This window comes from Hypanus sabinus, chromosome 10, assembly GCF_030144855.1.
Source record: "Hypanus sabinus isolate sHypSab1 chromosome 10, sHypSab1.hap1, whole genome shotgun sequence".
Taxonomy (NCBI): domain Eukaryota; kingdom Metazoa; phylum Chordata; class Chondrichthyes; order Myliobatiformes; family Dasyatidae; genus Hypanus; species Hypanus sabinus.
In genome coordinates, this window is record NC_082715.1 from 82,688,334 (window position 1) to 82,707,698 (window position 19,365).

The 19,365-nt window shown below is 41.0% G+C and overlaps 2 protein-coding genes across 3 annotated transcripts in view; one reads left to right on the forward strand and one right to left on the reverse strand.

Annotated features, from left to right (window-relative positions):
- rab23 (RAB23, member RAS oncogene family) overlaps positions 1–9,292 on the reverse strand; it is a 75,883-nt gene extending 66,591 nt beyond the window's left edge. Inside the window, exon 1 of the mRNA XM_059982269.1 lies at positions 9,230–9,292. The gene's annotated coding sequence lies outside the window, so the exon portion shown is untranslated. The remainder of the gene's footprint in view (positions 1–9,229) is intronic.
- Positions 9,293–14,647: 5,355 nt separating this feature from the next.
- Positions 14,648–19,365, forward strand: part of prim2 (DNA primase subunit 2) — a 249,198-nt gene continuing 244,480 nt past the window's right edge. For both annotated transcript variants that reach the window (XM_059982273.1, XM_059982274.1), the window contains exon 1: positions 14,648–14,857. In XM_059982273.1, coding sequence (XP_059838256.1) covers positions 14,719–14,857 — 139 coding nt within the window. In that variant the 5' untranslated portion in view covers positions 14,648–14,718. The remainder of the gene's footprint in view (positions 14,858–19,365) is intronic.

Genomic DNA, 19,365 nt, shown 5'->3' on the forward strand with positions numbered 1-19,365 from the left:
TTTGCTCAATGGAGCAAAGGAAATTACAGTGATGCGAGAGGAGTTGGCCAAAGTAAATTGGCAGGAGATGCTGGCAGGGGAGCAAAGGCAATAGTTTCTGGGGGAAATGAGGAAGGTGCAGGACAGATGTACTGTATTCCAAAAACAAAGAAATACTCAAATGGCAAAATAGTACAATTGACAAGTCAAAGCTAATGTAAAAGCAAAAGAGAGAGTATACAACAAATCCAAAATTTGTGGGAAGGCAGAGGATTGGGAAGCTTTTAAAACCCTATAGACAGTAACTAAAAGAATCAGGAGGGAAGGGATGAAGTATGAAAGCAAGCTAAAAAAAAACAATATCAAAGTGGATAGTAAAAGATTTTTCAAGTATGTAAGAAATAAAAGAGATGAGAGTGGATATAGGACCACTAGAAAATGAGGCCAGAGAAATAATAACGTGGGACAAGATGACAGATGGACTGAGTATTTTGCATCAGTCTTCACTGTGGAAAACTCTAGCAATGTGCCAGATGTTGAAAGTATGAGGGAAGAGAAGTGAGTGCAGTTACTAGTACAAGAGAGAGGGTGCTGAAAGACCCAAGGATACACAAGTCATCCAGACAAGATGCACCCTTAGGTTCTGAAAGAGGTATTGGTGGAGATTGTGGAGGGATTAGTAATGATCTCTCAAAAAAAAAATCATTGGACTCTGGCATGGTGCCAGAGGACTGGAAATTTGCAAATGAAGTTATAGACCAGTTCGCCTGAACTCAGTGGTTGGGAAGATGTTAGAGTCAATTAAGGTGAGGTTATGGAGTACTTGGTGACACAGGACAAGATAGGACAAAGTCAGCATGGTTTCTTTAAGGGAAAATCATGCCTAACAAACCTGTTTGAACTCTGAGAAGACTGCACATTTGATAAATGAGATGCAGCAGATGTTGTATATTTGGACTTTCAGAAGGCCTTTGACAAGGTGTGACACACAAGACTGCTTACCAAGTTAGGAGCCCATGGTATTAATTAAAGTTACTGGCATGGTTAGAGCATTGGCTGATAGGTAGGAGACAGTGAGTGGGAATAAAAGGATCCTTTTCAGGTTGGCTGCCATTGTCTAGTTGGTGTTGGGACTCCTTTTTATGCTGGATATCAATGGTTTATATGATGGAATAGATGGTTTTGTGGGCAAGTTTGCAGATGACACAAAGATTGGTGGAAGGACAGGTAGTGTTGAGGAAACAGGAAGGCTGCTGAAGTACTTAGACAGATTAGGAGAATGGGCAAGAGAGTGGCAAATGAAATACAATGTTGGAAAATGCATGGTCATTCACTTCGGTAATAGAAATAAATGTGCAGACTATTTTCTAAACAGGGAGAAAATCCAAAAATCTGAGATGCAAAAGGACTTGCGAATCCTTGTGCAGAACACCCTAAAGGTTAACTTGCAGGTTGAGTCAGTGGTGATGATGGCAAATGAAATGTCAACATTCATTTCAAGAGGCCTAGAATACTAGATTAGAGATAGGATGCTGAGGATTAAGGCACTGGCGAGTATTGTGAACAGTTTGTGCTCCTTATCTAAGAAAGGGTGTGCTGGCATTGGAGAGGGTTCAGATGTAGCTCACAAGGATGATTTAAAGAATGAAACGGTTATCATACAAGGAACATTTGATAGCTCAGAATCAGAATCAGACTTTAATCGCCAAGTACCTGTGCACATACAAGGAATTTACTTCCGGCAGATGTTGTCTCTCTGCTCATAACAATAATAATGATAAATATAAATGAAAATATAGATTATACATATAGGTAGTGCAATCCAAGTAATAGTCCAAGTAATAGTCTGGGCCTGTACTCACTGGAATTTAGAAGGATAAAGGGGATCTCACTGAAACCTTTCAAATGTTGAAAGGCCTAGACAGAGCAGATGCAGAAAGGAAGTTTTCCCCATGGTGGGCAAGTCTAGGACAAGATGGTACAGCCTCAAGAGAGCAGCATCGATTTAGAACAGAGATGCATGAAAATTTCTTTAGCCAGAGGACAGTGAATTTGTGGAATTTGTAACCATGGATAGCTGTGGAGACCAGGTCATTGGGTGTATTTAGGCACCCCTTGATAGGTTCTTTAATGGACACTGCATCAAATGTTACAGTGAGAAAGCCAGGCTGAGGGAAGGAAAAACAGGATCAGCCATGATCAAATGACAGAGCAGACTTAGGGGGCCAAATGGCCTAATTTTGCTGCTTTACTTTGTGGTCATTCTTCGTTAACTTACAGCATGAAATTCAATAGCATCTAAATAACTGCTTCAGTCAACTTACACCGTTAAGTCACCTACCTATTGCAAATACTTCCCACATTAATATTATGATTTTAGTCTTTATTTGCCTCTCACCCTCATTTTTGCTAATTTCTTTCACTTTTTTCTTTCCTCACTTCAGCTTCTTCGTGTTTTACTGCAGTTGGCACCCAGCTTAATGGTGCATTATCACCACTTTCTGCTCCAGAGAGTGGATCAGACGATCACACACACACACACTAATCTACACTTTATCCTTTCTTCTTTGGCCATCCTAGTACCCTATTCCTGCTTATCCATCATATCCCATAAAAAAACCCTGTATCCCTTAAGAAAGCTAAACACACCCTGACCTGTGCTCTCTCAGCCATGCCCAGTAACCCTTTTAATGTGAATTCCTGCACCCCCAATTCCCTTAGATTAATTCTCATCTCTCTGTATCCCTTACTTCTTGCAACTCAGAATTATATGTTCTACTGACTCCTCTTCCTGACATTCTTCAAACATTCTTGTCTGGTGTTTCCCTATCATTTTCAATGTTTTGTTTAGAGCACAGTGTCCCAGCCTTAATCTAGTCCAGTTTCCTCTTTTCTGTATCCACTGCCTACCTGAGTACCTGTAACACTTTTGTATTTGATATAAATGCCTCCCTTCCCCTCTCTGTCCCATCTTACTTGCTACATTTGGATAATTCTTTCCCAGATTATACACTTAGCCTCTGCTTTGCTGATACTAATGTGCATTTCTATGTTTTCTTTTTTTAAAAACACCCTCTTTGCCAACTCATCCACCCTCTCATTCCCCTTCACCCCTACGTGAGCTGGAATCCATAGAAATTTAATCTGACCTCCCTGATTTGCAATTGTGACTGACTGAAGGACTTCATAAAGTACATCTTGCCAGCTGTGAGTGAAAAGACCTTAAACTTGCTAGAACTGAGGATGAATTTGAGCATATCAACACTCACTAGTCCAGCTTTCTCTACCCATCGCAACACAACCAACACTGCCAACATCTCCAATGTATACACTCCTAACTTATTAGATGTTCTGCTGATCCCAATTTCTTTTGCTGGTATAGCCACCCCAAACCCTGTCACTCCTGTTTCAGGTTCCTTAACACCATCCGTATAAATCTGAGTATAACCACTATACTCTTCCATCACATGATAGTTAAATGCACTTAACAAATCAGTTTTATATTTTCCTTTCCTTTTTACCTCTAAAAATGCCAGTCTATGTCAGGCTATACAATCTTCCATGGAACTACAACCACATAAACTACTGAAGGACTTATCCTTTGATCAAACACTCCACATTCTTTAGCAATATCATTTCCTACCCCGACTAGTTATCCCTCTGAAACTCCCTATTCTCCCAGCACTCCTGCAACACTCCTTTTGCAGGGTGAGAATCATTGTGCCCCTGCAAATTGGCCCAGCAGTTTGCCATCAATTGCTTCCTTCTTAGTTTCAAAGGCATTACTCCCACTTCTACCTGTAGGGCTAATATTGGTGATGTTTTAAGAGCCCCACTGCGCGCTCTCAAAGACTGAGCCTGAATCACATCCAGTTTCCTTATGAGACCTAGCTGCTGATTCTTATGCTACACTTCCATAGTCCAACACAGATCTTACTAGAGACACATACATTCTCTTCAACACTGAAGAACTTGCTCCCCATTCCCTACCAGTCAAACATCTCATCACACGTATTACTTTTTTATATTTCTCCTAAACTTTGACTAGTCTAGCTAGTAATATGGTCTGCCCATGTTAACCGTGAATCAAATACAACTCCCAGAAATTTAAATGATCCAACCCTTTCTAATTCTATCCCATACATCCTTAACATTTTCCCTACCTCAATTCTTTTCCTGGTGAAACATACAGTTTTGAGTTTTTTCCTACCGAAAATCTACATTCCCAATCATAACCCCACTCCACCACTTCATCAATTGCACTTCCTGATTATATGCTCCATGTTCCTACCTCTTTTCCACAAGGCCCCATCATCTGCAAACAGTGACCTACCTATATCCACTGGTACCTTTCTGAAGATATCATTGATCATAATGATGAAAAGTAACAGGCTAATTACACTACCTTGAGGTGTGCCATTTCCCACTATGTACCGATTTGATAACTTTGACCCAATCCAAACTTGAATTTTTCTGCCAAACAAAAAAAATCTTTCATTCAATTAAAAACCTCTCCCACCAACCCCCATCTTGTGCAGTTTTATTAACAATCCTTCCTTCCACATCATGTCATAGGCTTTTTCCTATGTCAAAAAACACTGCAACTACTGACTCTTTATTTGCTTGGGCCTTTCTTATTTCTGCCTCTAACCTTATCATGAGTCCATGGAATTCTGTCCCTTCCTAAAACCACTGACAACTTGCCATAATTCCCCTCTTCTCAAGCTCATACAATAAACCTTTCTGTTACCATCTTTTCCATTATCTTGCATATATTTGATGTTAATGCTATTAGTCTGTAGCTAGTAGGTTTTGATGGATTCTTGCCAGGTTTCCTTATTGGAATTACTACTGCTTCTTTCCATGCACTTCGTAATCTTCCCACCTCCCACACTCCGTTGTAAAGATGCAGCAATTTCAAGAGCGCTCCTTCTCCTATTTTTTTTTTTATATAAAAAGCATAACATAGCATATAAGATCTTTCCCTGGGAGGTTGGTGTCGATTTCTTTATTGCTCTCACCATCTCTGCCAATGTAAATGGTTCATCAATTATTTCATCAATTTCTTCACTCCTGTTTAACACACCTGGGTATTGACTCATTGTTCTTTCCCTTCTTCTCCAATTTTTCTAAACTGTATCTGTACAAATGACTTGGCCGTGATCTCAGCCTTATGCTTGCTGGAGACTTGCTGTTTCCTCCTCAGATATCAATACTGGATATTCCCATTCCTTTTCATCTCCTCCCATCCTCTTAATCATTCCCCATACCTCTCCCACAGGTGTTGTTCTTCCTATTTTGTTGCAAAAACTCCTCCAACTTGCCCTTTTAGCTTGAAGTATAGTTCTTCTCACCACTGCCTGTGCCTTCTTATATTGAATCAAATGCTGCATATTATGGGTTCTTTTAACTAGTCTGAATGGTCTAGTTCTGTTTTTTTTTTTAAAAAAAAACAGCCTGTTAACATTCCTCTGTCCACCATGGAACCAGTTTTCTATTAATCCTATTTTTACTCCTGGGTATAGATCCCTCTGCTGCTATAATAATTGCTAAGTCACCTGACTGTTTAATTAATCCGTATTTCCAGAAATGTCAATCCTTATCAATGCTTCTTCACACAACTTCTGGAACTTACTCCATCTGCTTTTCCAAACACCCACTTTGGGATTCCACCACCTGACCTTACTTAATTCTTTCACCCACTAACATAAAACTGGGTAGTGATCACTGTCTACTGTTGAAGTAGTCGAAACTCCCCAGTTACTAATGCCAGCCAAGGTATTAGACACCAACATAACATCTAATACTGACTCAGTTCCTGTTGTTATGTTTATCCTTGTTCGTCTACCATCATTCATACACACCAAATCCTTTTCTTCCATCAAATCTTCAATTACTTTTCCATTTGAACCTGTAAACATATCCCCCCATATTGTGCTGTGAGCATTGAAATTTGCACACGACTACTTTACATTTGTTTTGTCCTTGTATCCTTAGTAGGCTATCCAAATCCAACCTTTTACACGGCTTATAGTAGTTAATAATAACCACTTCCTCCCCTCTCCCTCACACTTCCACCACTATGTATTCCTGATCATCTCCCTTTTCCAGTACCCTATCTGGTATACCTTGTTTGATTAATATAGCACAACCCCCTCCTCCCCTAGATTTCTATATATCCTTATCATTGTATATCCATATACCACAAAGTCTAAAGTTGGTTTCAACCAAGTCTCCTGAATACACACTACATCCAGTTTTACAACCATTTCTTTAATAAACTGCTTGAATTCCTGGCTATTGGCTAGTAAACTCCTTGCATTCCATTGCAAAAGAATCACCTTAATTGGTACTAACCAACCCATGACACTTCCTGGTTTGATTGATGATTGATTGATTGATTGATTGATACTTTATTCATCCCCAAGGGGAAATTCAACATTTTTCCAGTGTCCCATACACTTATTGTAGCAAAACTAATTACATACAGTATTTAACACAGTATAAATATGATATGCATCTAAAATCACCCCCCCAAAAAGCATTAATAAATAGCTTTTAAAAAGTTCTTAAATAGTTTACTAAAGTGCATTGAGTGGTAACTTAAGCTCAGTCCTAACCCCAGCACTTTAGCATGTCTTGCCCCTGGTGGTTTAATTGTAGAGCTGAATGGCGTTGGGGAGTAATGATCTCTTCATCCTGTCTGAGGAGCATTGCATTGACAGCAACCTGCCGCTGAAGTTGCTTCTCTGTCTCTGGATGGTGCTGTGCAGAGGATGTTCAGGGTTTTCCATGATTGACCGTAGCCTACTCAGCGCCCTCCGCTCTGCCACCGATGTCATACTCTCCAGTTCTGTGCCCACAACAGAGCCCGCCTTCCTTACCAGCTTATTAAGGTGTGAGGCGTCCCTCTTCTTAATGCTGCCTCCCCAGCAAGCCACCACAAAGAAGAGGGCGCTCTCCATAACTGACCGATAGAACATCTTCAACATCTCACTACAAACATTGAATGACGCCAGCCTTCTGAGGAAGTACAGTCGACTCTGCTTTCCTGCATAGGGCATCTGTGTTGGCAGTCCAGTCTAGCTTCTCGTCCAACTGCACTCCCAGATACTTGTAGGTCTTAACCTGCTCCACACATTCTCCATTAATGATCACTGGCTCCATATGAGGCCTAAGTCTTCTAAAGTCTACCATCATCTCCTTGGTCTTGGTGATATTGAGACGCAGGTAGTTTGAGTTGCACCATATAACAAAGTCCTGTATCAGTTTCCTAAACTCTTCCTCCTGACCATTCCTGACAAACCCCACTATGGCCGTGTCATCAGCGAACTTCTGCACATGGCAGGACTCCGAGTTATATTGGAAGTCTGAATTAGTGTTTGAATTGAATTGGTGTCTGAATTGGTTTGAGTGATTAGTGAGGTTCTCCCTCACATTTTCCCATGTCAGTCCAACTAACCCTAAATGGTTCACTGCCACTTTGACCACCAGCTGAATTTTTTCACTTTTTGACTTTACCTCAGCTGTACTATTAATCACTCCTTCAATGAATGTTACTAGAGCCTTTTTGTCTACATAAATCCTGTCATTTGTTCTTTGTTGCATCTCTCGCATCCCTCTTTCTCCCTGTTCATTAGAAGCATTGTTCTGATCTCTTGACATTTCTTACAGCTTCTGCAAAAGTGACCTTTCTTTTCACTCTTATTTCTTGGATTTTATTCTCCTTTCTCATAACCTCACACCCACTATATGCCATATTATGAGCTCCTCCACAATTACAGCATTTTGGTTGCACTCCTGTTCCACACTTTCCATACTCACGATCACCCCCACATCTAGCACATCTCCTCTGCCTATTACACTTTTAAGCTATGTGTCCAAACCTTTGACAATTATAGCACCTCAATGGCTTTGGCACATACACTCTTAATGGGTAACTCATGAAACCCTTCCCTGGCACTCTTTCTTCTTCAAGTTCAATCAATACTGTTTCACTTTCCTTTTTCACTCCCTCCTTTGTTGTTTTCAGTCTTTGAACATTCATTACTTTTCCTCCTTTGATATGCCTCTTTAACTCCTCCATATTTATACTCATTGGTACCCCCATGATCACTCCTTTACATCCACCACCATTTCATGCTCCCACCCTCCCTATGTATTCCACCTTACATTTTCCCATCTCTCTTAATTTGAGTGCTTTCTCAAGGTGTTCCTCATTCACACATCTTACCAATAGGTTGCCATCATTAAGGACTTTTGCAAATACTATTTCCCCCATCTTATTTGCCAGTGTTGTTGTTAGCACAAACAGGTTAATTTTCTTCATGTTTCCTTGAGCCTTCTCATTAAACCTTATTATGCCAACACCTCCTGTCTGAACTTGTTCATCTTCCTCACTTTCAGAGCTCTCTCCACTATCATTTCTCATTCTTTTACTCCCTTTGTCTCGGTTTTCATTCATCCATCCCCTCACTATCTTCTCATTCCCTTTAATTCTCCCTTCACAACCATCCGTTTCTCCCCAGCTGCCTCGCCAAAGGCAGCAGTTCAGCAGCTTGCTCAGCCTCACTGCTAACCTGAACCAGAAACACACACACACACACAGACCACCCCTTGCCCAGTTCAGGGTACAACCACCAGTCCCTCGGTCCGTCCCGGTCCGTCTTCCTCCGAGTCCCCCGACCGCAACGCATGCGTGGTCACCGCTGCCGACGCTGTACTGAGACTGTTTCAGCCCTCACTTCAGCTATCTGTTGAAGTTCCTGTTAAGGGATAGGTGGCCAGGAGATAATTATTCTTATTCTCCACAAATTAATAAGCAATTATGTTTTATTAGATAGATCTAATTATCTTCCCCACACCAGGTGCTCCCAACCTTGATGTCATGGACCTCGACCATTAAAGAAAGTTGGGAACCCCTGCTCCACACATTCCTTGACTGTATTTCACAGTACATGTTCTGTAAATTATGCCATCCTAAACTTATATCACTAATGGTAATTCACTTACATCACCGAATATTATCCCAGCTGACCAGATGGCTTCTTCAGTTTTACCTTCCCTTACACTGAGTGGTGAATCCAACTACACACAAAACTACAGGAAAAAATCCAACAAGGCTTTACTGGATTCTTTAACAGACGAGATATAGGCAGAGGGTCCAAAAACTTCACAGGCAAAATCAAAATAAAAATAAATCTACAGCTCCAGAAACTAGAGTTTACAACAAAGAAAAGGCTTCACTTACAAAGATTATTCCAAAAGAGATCAAATAAACCAGGGACGAAGAACTTAGATCGGCCTGCAATAAGCTGGAAGTGATGTGCATGAACCAAAAATTAGCGTAATAGGAGGCAGGGGCTGCTGGCTCTCCCCCTCCCTCTAGTGGCCATCTCGAGGTGTGATGAATTTGTTGGAAACAAACGGGAGGAGGAATCCTCACAAATTACTGTCATTCCATGTCCCTGAGGCAGTTTATTGTGGTTTTGATGAACTGCTCATTTAGCTTCCTATTCTTTGGAAATGGTTGTCCATATTAGGACAAGTTAAAATGTACAATTGACAGCTATGAACAAGAGAAAATCTGCAGATACTGGAAATCTGAGCAACACACACAAAGTGCTGGAGGAACTCAGCAGGTCAGGCTGCCTCCATGGAAAAATGTACAGTCGACGTTTTGGGCTGAAACCATTTGACAGGACTGGAAAAAAAAAGCCGAAGAGTAGATTAAAAAGGTGGGGGAGGGAAAAGAGAACCATACGGTGATAGGTGAAACCTGGAGGGGGAGGGATGAAATAAAGAGCTGGGAACACAAAGTACACTGCAGATGCTGTGGACAAATCAACACGTACAAACAAGCTAGATGAACTCAGCAGGTCAGACAGCATCCGTAGAAAGGAGCAGTCAACGTTTCGGGCCGAGACCCTTCGTCAGGACTGAAGAAGGAGGGGGAAAGGGCCCCATAAAGAAGGTGGGGGGAGGGTGGAAAACCAATCAGAGGAAAGATCAAGGGGTGGGGGAGGGGAAGCAAGGAGGGGATAGGCAGGAGAGATGAAGAAGGAATCTGAGGGGAAAGCACTATGGGTAGTAGGAGAAGGCAGAATCATGAGAGAAGTGATTAGACAGAGTGAAAGTGGGATGGGGGAAGGGAGAAGGAGAGAATTACTGGAAGTTGGAGAATTCGATGTTCATACCAAGGGGCTGGAGATTACCCAGACGGTATATGAGGTGTTGCTGCTCCAACCTGAGTTTGGCCTCATCATGGCAGTAGAGGAGGCCATGTATGGACATATCCGAATGGGAATGTGAAGCAGATTCGAAGTGGGTGGCAACCGGGAGATCCTGTCTGTTGTGGTGGACAGAGCGGAGGTGCTCGATGAAGCTGTCCCCCAATCTGGTCTGGTCTCACCGATGTAGAGGAGGCTGCACCGGGAGCACGGGGTGCAATAGATTACCCCAACAGACTCACAAGTTAAGTAGTGTTGCCTCACCTGCAAGGACTGTTTGGGACCCTGAATGGTGGTAAGAGAGGAGGTGTAGGGACAGGTGTAGCACTTGCATTTGCAAGGATAAGTGCCAGGTGGGAGATCTGTGGGGAGGGACGTGTGGACCAGGCAGTCATGGAGGGAACGATCCCTGTGAAAAGTGGAGAGGGGTAGAGAGGGAAAGATGTCCTTAGTGGTGGGGTCCTGTTGAAGGTGGCGGAAGTTGCGGAGGATAATATACTGGATCCGGAGGCTGGTGGGGTGGTAGGTGAGGAAAAGGGGAACTCGGTCCCTGTTGTGGTGATGGGAGGGTGGGGTGAGGGCCGAAGTGCAGGAAATGGAGGAGATGCGGGTAAGGGCGTCATTGATGATGGCAGAAAGGAAACCACAATCCTTAAATAAAGAGGACATTTGAGATGTCCTGGAATGGAAAGCCTCATCCTTGGAGCAGATGTGGCGGAGACGGAGGGACTGGGAATAGGGAATAGCATTTTTGCATTTGGCAGGGTGTGAAGAGGTATAGTTGAGGTAGTTATGAGAGTCAGTGGGTTTATAGAAGATGCAGTGGACAGTCTGTCTCCAGAGATGGGGACTGAGAGATTGAAAAAGGGGAGAGAAGTGTCTGAGATGGACCAAGTGAATTTGAGGACTGGGTGAAAGTTAGAGGCAAAGTAGATGAAATTGATGAGCTCAGCATGGGTGCAGGAAGCAGCACCAATGTAGTTGTCAATGTAGCGAAGGAAAAGTTGGGGAGCAATACCAGTATAGATTTGGAGCATAGGCTGTTCCACATAACCCACAAAGAGGCAGGTATAGCTGGGGCCCATGCGAGTGCCCATAGCTACACCCTTGGTCTGAAGAAAGTGGGAAGAGCCAAAAGAGTTATTAAGTATGAGTACCAGTTCCGCCAACAACACTCCTCCCAGTTCTGAATGTACATTCAGGACTCTTTGCTCTTATTCTAGACCACTGAGTGAAGTAGATGGTGGACCATGAGGATTTCAAATCAATTGGATGCCAGATTATCAGAGTTTTACTGATTGAATTATGAGATTCTCTGATTCAAAGCAGAAAAAAAATCCTCACTTTAAGGGAATAAATGATTCTGGGGAATAGTTCAAGAAAATGGGACTGAGATAGGAGATCAGAAATGGTCCTACTGAATGTCAGAGCAGGCTTGAAGGGCCTATTTATATTAGTGTAGATAAATCTATGCATATAAGCTATTTTAAGGAATTATATTCATTGTGCTTTTTTTGTTATTGTCTGTAGGTTGATTTAATTGTCAAAGTATTCATGTACAAACAACTGTTGAGTTGTTCTTGTCAACATTTATTCAACTATGGTCAACTATGGTCATCACTAAAACAGTTTGTTAAATTGTTTTCTTTCCTCGTTCCTATTGACAATAAACTGGACTGGTCAAAGAACACTAAGGCTGTCTACAAGAAGGGTCAGAGCTGTCTCTACTTCCTGAGGAGACTGAGGTCTTTTAACATCTGCTGGATGATGCTGAGGATGTTCTACTAGTCTATGGTGGCCAGTGCTATCATGTTTGCTGTTGTGTGATGGGGCAGCAGGCTGAGGGTAGTAGACACCAACAGAATCAACAAACTCATTCGTAAGGCCAGTGGTGTTGTGGGGTGGAACTGGACTCTCTGACGGTGGTGTCTGAAAAGAGGATGCTGTCCAAGTTGCATGCCATCTTGGACAATGTCTCCCATCCACTTCATAATGTATTGGTTAGGCACAGGAGTACGTTCAGCCAGAGACTCATTCCACCGAGATGCAACACTGAGCGACATAGGAAGTCATTCCTGCCTGTGGCCATCAAACTTTACAACTCCTCTCTCAGAGTGTCAGACACCCTGAGCCAATAGGCTGGTCCTGGACTTATTTCCGCTTGGAATAATTTACTTATTATTATTTAATTATTTATGGTTTTATATTGCTATATTTCTACACTATTCTTGGTTGATGCGACTGTAATGAAACCCAATTTCCCTCGGGATCAATAAAGTATGTCTGTCTGTCTGTTTACACTTCTGTTTGTGGACCCTTGCTCTGTGTAAACTGATATTCAGTTTCCTATATTACAACTAACTGCATTTCAAATGGAATGATGCTGGAACCCTGAAATAATGCACAAAATTATATCAGGCAAAATTCACACGATGTTATGTCACAGGGAAATCACCATTTATTGTACTGCAAAGCCCCACATAAATGCAAACAGTTCCTCACAAAATATTTATGATTCAGCTTTGTATTCCCATTTATTTTTAGACTTTTAAAACTTAATATTTTGCATATAAAGCCATATTTTATGTCTTTATCTTTCCACAAATATAAATTAGCTATTTTCCTGTAGGTGACAGGCAGACTGGTCTACGTTCAAAGACTCAGCAACCAGCCTGGATAAGTATTATGCCATGGACTGTATCAGTAAGTGTATTGGGAATTGCGTAAAGAGGATAATCGGGCGTTCCCAAATCAGAAACCATGGATGAAATGGGAGATGCACTCCCTACCAAAGACTAGGACAGTAGTGTTCAAAGCAGGTGACCCTGACATTTACAGGAAATTGAGATATGACCTTTGTAAAGCTATCAGGAATGCCAAAAAACAAGATTGAGTGTGAGACCAGCTGACAGACAATGCAGGGCTTGTGGTGAACTACATATACCTGTCTGGACATGCCCCTTGCTGACTACTCCTGTGGCTCCTCTCACAGACCCCAGTATAGAGGCGATTGAGGCCTGAGCCTGGCCCTCATTCTCCAGGATGTAGTATGGTGGTCAACTACTGCTTGTTCTTTCTTCCAGTCAATAAAAGCCGAGATCTCACCTTCACGTCTCAGAGAGAGTTATTGATGGTGCATCAGGGCTTATGTGCTGTACTGGGCTATAGGACAAAGTCAGACAGCATTATCAACAACAGCATATCTCTCTGATGAGCTTAATGCATCCGGTGCATATTTTGGACAGAAGAAGATTGGAAAGTCACTACCTAACACAACTTGCTGATATTTTTTCCCTCTTGTATTAGTTCAATGCAATGTTTTAAATAACTTATCTGTATCAAAAGACAAGTTTTCCACTGAATGTCATGTGACAATAATAAATCAATTTACCAATTTACAAGGTGTAACTTTTGCTCTGCTTTCCTGTTCACTCGGTTTGGACTTGGTTCTTCTGCTTCTGGTCACTACTGTGTGTCCACAACAGTTTTTGCAGACTGACAACCTGTCATTATTCCTCCTGACCAAGAGAGGAATTGCAAACACCTACACTTATTTCTCCAGGCATGTTGTTGGCTGCTGACTTCTATTCCTACGGCCGTTAGTTTTTGGAATAGTCACTTGGGGAATCTGAGGTGGAGGAATTTTTGGGGCTTATTTAGTAACTTTTTATTGAGGAATAAAATTAAAGAAATTTCATTTAAAATTATACATAGATATTATCCAACCAATGTTTATTTGACAAGGTTTGTGATTTTGAAACTAACTGTTCTTTTTGTGGTTTATATCCAGAGGATTTATTTGATCTGTTTTGTGATTGTGAATATGTTAAAACATTTTGGGTTGATGTTTGTCAATTTATAGATCAATATATTAATGTGGATTTTACTTTTTGTTCTGAAAATGTCTCATTTGGGTTTATTAATAATACCAAATCTCATAGGGATAATTTCTTTATCATAAATCTTTTTTATATTTTTTACGTCAGACTTCAAACTATATGTTAATACTCTGAAAACTTCCCATAACCAGAAAGCTGTAAAGACTGTACAAATCTGTCAATGTTTTGGGTTATCTCTGTAAATGTTTCTGTTTTGTGACTCCTTTTAGATATAGTTCCTTCTGTCCAACAGCATTTAGAGTGGATTTTCTTGATTATTTGTATATTTAAAGTTCATAGTTTTATATTTGTTGCTGCCCTGATTCCCTGGCTTTGTTAGGATATGATTAGTGTTTCTGGTTTTGTGAATTGCGGACTGTGATTGGCTACATTCTCTTGTTGGGCGGGCTGACACGGAAGTTTGTTCCTTTGAGGGCAGCGTGATTAGCAACATGGAACAGCAGAATGGGCACTGTGATTGGCTCTTGTGGCCTACAGGGCGGATCTGCAGCGAAGGCTAAGCACACGCGGATACGGTGATTGGTGGTTCCAGCCCCTTGGGCCGGCAGGAGGTGCTCCGAGTGGCGGGAATTTGCAGATCCGTGAGCGCTGAGTGGAGAGGGCGAGTGAAAATGCAGTTTGTTCGGGGGAAGCGGACGATTTCCCCGCTGGCGGAGCTGTACCCATTCCCCGTCCAGTTTTACGATCAGCCTCCGAGTGGTGATATCTCGTTGCAGGAGTTCGAGAGCCTGGCAGTGGAGAGGCTGAAACGTAAGAAGGCCCATCGCCGGCCGGCCGGCCCGCCGGGTTCTGAAAGAGGGAGAGGGTAGGAGCGGGTGCAGAGAAACGTGAGAGTATTAGTGCGTTCTGGTTTGAAGGGATGCAGGTAACCATTTCTGCCTGCAGAATCCTACGCAGATGTGCCACCGATTATGGATCATATGAAGCTAAGAGTCAGGCACCGACTGAAAAACGATGTTGTCTGTCCTATTACTGTTCTTGGCGCTTTCCCGTTTAATTTAAGCGAGACGAGAGTTCTAATTTTCTACATAATCTGCTTTTCTGCTACTTCCCAAGAATCCGCAGATAAGTTTCTTGGCTCCTTTAACTTCTCAAAAAAATATTTTATCCTTTCCCGTCTCCACTCTCATAATGTCTTTCTAATCATGATTTGATATTGAGTTGAATTATATAGTTACACTTTATTTGATTTTGATTATCTGATGTTCAGAAAACGTGTTCCAATTTTGGTAGGACCGAGACTTATTTTTGTTCCTTCATTCGTTTTTGCATATCAAGGACACAAAGGAAGGGAAAATGTTGTTCAACCCCATGCACTGCCAGATGTGGCTAAATCAAAGTGCAACGTCGGCTTATTCTTCCAAGGCAAAGCTGTCGTGCTGACAATCAAAGTACCTCTGGATTTTTCATTTTACTCCGTTAAGTGCTACTTTAATCTCTCAAACCTTTCAACATCCACATCTGCACTGTCATAAAACCACTTCTCTTTAATTGTTGCCTGACAACCTATTAATGCTCCCTGCTGATACCCCTTTTAGTAGTGTTGTTTCGTTCCTTTCATCCATTCAAATTATTGCTTTCTTTTTTCTGTACATTCCCACACTAATTTACATGAATCTAATAATAATCTAATCTTATTCTTGCTGCGCTCCTGTCAATCAATTCCCTGTTGATTCTGTAATTTACCTATGAATTTGGGATAATTTGGAGTGACCAATTAACCTCCCCTCATGTCTTTGGGGTGTGAGTGGACCTAGGGGTGCTGGAGGGAATGTGCATAGATCAGTATCAGGTTTAGTAGCACTGGCATTTGTCATCAAGTTTATTGTTCTGTGCCAGCAGTACATTGATGCCCAAGGTGGCTGAGTTTGCAGTTTTTTCCGACCCTGTGCAATGGCCCCTCTATACCAGATGGTAATGCAACCAGTTGGAATGCTCTCCATGGTACATTCATGGAAAATTGCTAGAGTCTGGTGAGGTACCAGGTCTCATCAAACTCCTAATGAAATGTTAGATAACAGACAATGTACAAGCAGCTCAGACAGAGGTTAGAATTGAACTTGGACTGCTGGAGTTATGAGGTGAGGCAGCTCTACCAGCTGTTCTCTTGTTCAAAGTAAATTTATTAAAATGTATGCAGTTATTTGGGACACATCAAGACCTGTACATTTTGGTTCATTTAAATGGTTGCCTCAATTAGCCAGTTTCATGGAAATAGTAAAAAAGGATAAAGTACTGTTTAATTGTATTTAATTGAAATATAGAACAATTAAACACTACCAATGCTGTTATAGTACTATAAAACTGTGTAATAGTTCGTCATATTTATCAACAGAGCAATTCATCCAGTGTATGCTGCCTTGTTCTTTTGATTGACTGGCAATGAACAAATTCCCCAGACACCTATTGCAGATAATGTGCTGTTTTCATTGCCTTCCTGTATGAAGTAATGTCGAAAATCACTGCTTTTTAATTCAGTGTCCGTCAGCCCAAAGGAATAACATAATGCATGCATATGCAACTGATGTTATTTAAAAATCGTTCTCCCTAAGCCTAACAGCCTCAAGTGCATGTGACTAATGCTAGGTAGAAACTATTTGGCAGTAGTTTCCTGTCCTGATGCAATGTCCTAACTAAGTGAAGGAAATCCCAGCTCTTCTTGATTAGAGTTAGATCTTGAGAGTTGTACTAAATAAGTGGCTGCTCCAATTAACTAATGGCTCAATTAACTGGAATCCACTGTATATGTTACCATTCACTAACCTGAGATTCATTTTTCTACAGAAAAATAAAAAAAAGAATTTATGAAAAAAAACTAAGATTGACACCACCACTGTGCAAAAGAAGATGAAGCTCTGCAAATAGGAAATAATTCTGAGAACATGAGTCCTTGAAAGTGATGGCATAGTGGTCGTAGAATTAGTTGAGCGTATTGGTGAATGCAGTTATCCATGCCAGTTCAGGAGCCTGATGGTTGTAGGGTAATAACTAAACCTGCTGGTGTGGGAACAATAGCAGTGAGAAGAGGGCATGGCCTGGATAGTGGACATCTTCGATGATGGATGCTGCTTTCATATGGCAGCGCTCCATATAAGTTGGCTCATTGGATCTCCTGAACTTTGGAGCATCAACCCAGTTTGGGTTCTGTATGCGTGTGAGCCCAGTAGTGTGTCTGCCCAATTAAGAATGACAGTCAACGCAAGCCTTTCCAGAGTGTATTGTACTCATGACAAAATTAAAAAGAAAAATTAATGGGGCTGGTTAGGAGCAGGATTATAGGTTTCTGGGAAATGACTCGTGTTAAGGTTGGCTCATCAGCAGGAGCAAACTGCTGAAGCATCTCTTTCCAGGTGCCTGAAGAGAGACGCTCAGAGTTTTGGGAACAGCTTCTTTCCCTTTGCCATTGGATTTCTGAATGGTGCATGAACACCACCTCACTATTTTCTCTCTCTTGTTGCACTATTAAAATTTACTGTAGTTACAATAAGGAATATAAAAATTATGTGCTGCTGCAAAATAACAAATTTTATGGCATATGTCAGTCATAATAAACCTGATTCCAATTCATTAGGCACCTTAATGCTTTTGTTTTTGATATTGATAAACTTGCCATTAATTAAATTTGTTTTCTTTATTAACTGAATATTTATCACTCCTGGAAACCTGTTGAGATCTTGCATTTAGTCTGGATTGTAGAAGTGAAATATTCTCACTGCTGTCTAGTCCAATGCTTTTTAAATTTAAACTAATCCCATCTATTTTATGAAATATTGCTTTTAGTTAATCTTACATTTAATCCATTGCAAATTGAAGTTTTTAGGTTCTCATTGGACGTTACAGTATTTATTCATGGGCTTTACTCAACCTGGTGATGAGAGAGCAAGTGAAATTAGAAAGTGAAGGAAACCCAAGAAATTAGATATTTCTCTGTAGCAATTATGGATTAAACTTTATTATCTAGATATTTTGTCTAATTACTGTACTTTAAAAAAAAAACCCAGCTAACTATAGCGCTGCAACATAAGATGAAAGATACCTTCAGTTACCTGGCAGTTTTTGTCTTTCTAGCCGATTTCAATGTAGATACTCCATGTAGCTGGTTACCCCATGGCCTCATTCTCAATTCTATAACATCATCTAGGTTGTTTAGCCCCCAAACATGTGTTGCTCTCATGCTGGCCTCTTACATGTTCCTGATTTTCTTCAGCCAACCATTAGTAAACATGCCCGAGCTCTTGCAGTCTGTTTCCAAGCCTCTACAGTTGTCCTCTCCTTTAGGAAGACCCTAAATCTGTTGTCTAACCAAGCCTCTGGTTATCTGTGCTACTATATTTCTATACAATGAATTCTAGTTAATTGGGCCATCAGTTAATCAGAGCAGCTGCTTATTTGGTACAACTCTTAAAGAACAAAAACTAATCGAGAAAGTAGCCAGTATTCCTTTCCTTTATTTGGGACTCTGTGCTGCTTAATTGCTGAACAGTTTCTAACTAGCATCAGATGCATGCACGTGTTTGGCTGTTAGACACTGTATTGTGCTTAGAGCAAGCAGGTTATAAAATAGCATCAGTTGTATGTGGTTGTGTTCAAAATATAGGGATTTTTATCACTGATAGTTGGTGAGAATTCAGAACTGTTTTGCTCACTGTGGTTTCAAGCATTCAGGCTTGGAGGAGAAATAGCTGGGAGTGAAAATGAAATCATTTCACCACTTCAACAAGTTAGGAACTATGGAAATTTGGAGATTATGGCAATCATTTTGAATGCTACAATGAAGATGAAGATTTAGAGAATGCAATCATCGACAGCATTGTATGAAGACAGTCCATTATCTGCACGAGATGTCTGTGTTGATTTGGTTCATTTACAGTCAATCAGAAGAACACATATGCTTGGTGAATTCTTCTATGATTACCATTAGGAGCTAATACATAGTTTTATACTACAGTTGTAATATTGATAATATTCAAAATTTAGGCCAAAATGTACTAGTTCCGATATATTCCAATTAGCTGTACTTGTTACAAATTACAATGTCTAATACCTTCATTTGGTATCTCAGGATCTTCAATTTTAATAGAGATGCTGTGAATTATTGATAGAAGGTAATATACGAGAAGTCACTTCCTGAACATCAGATCTTAAAACCGGATTAAGAGCTGAGTAAAAGTGGCTGCCATTTACACTGTGGTAGAATCCTGCATTTGCAGTTGTTCATTTGACTTTTCCAGCACAAGACATGTTGAATTGTCCTGCAC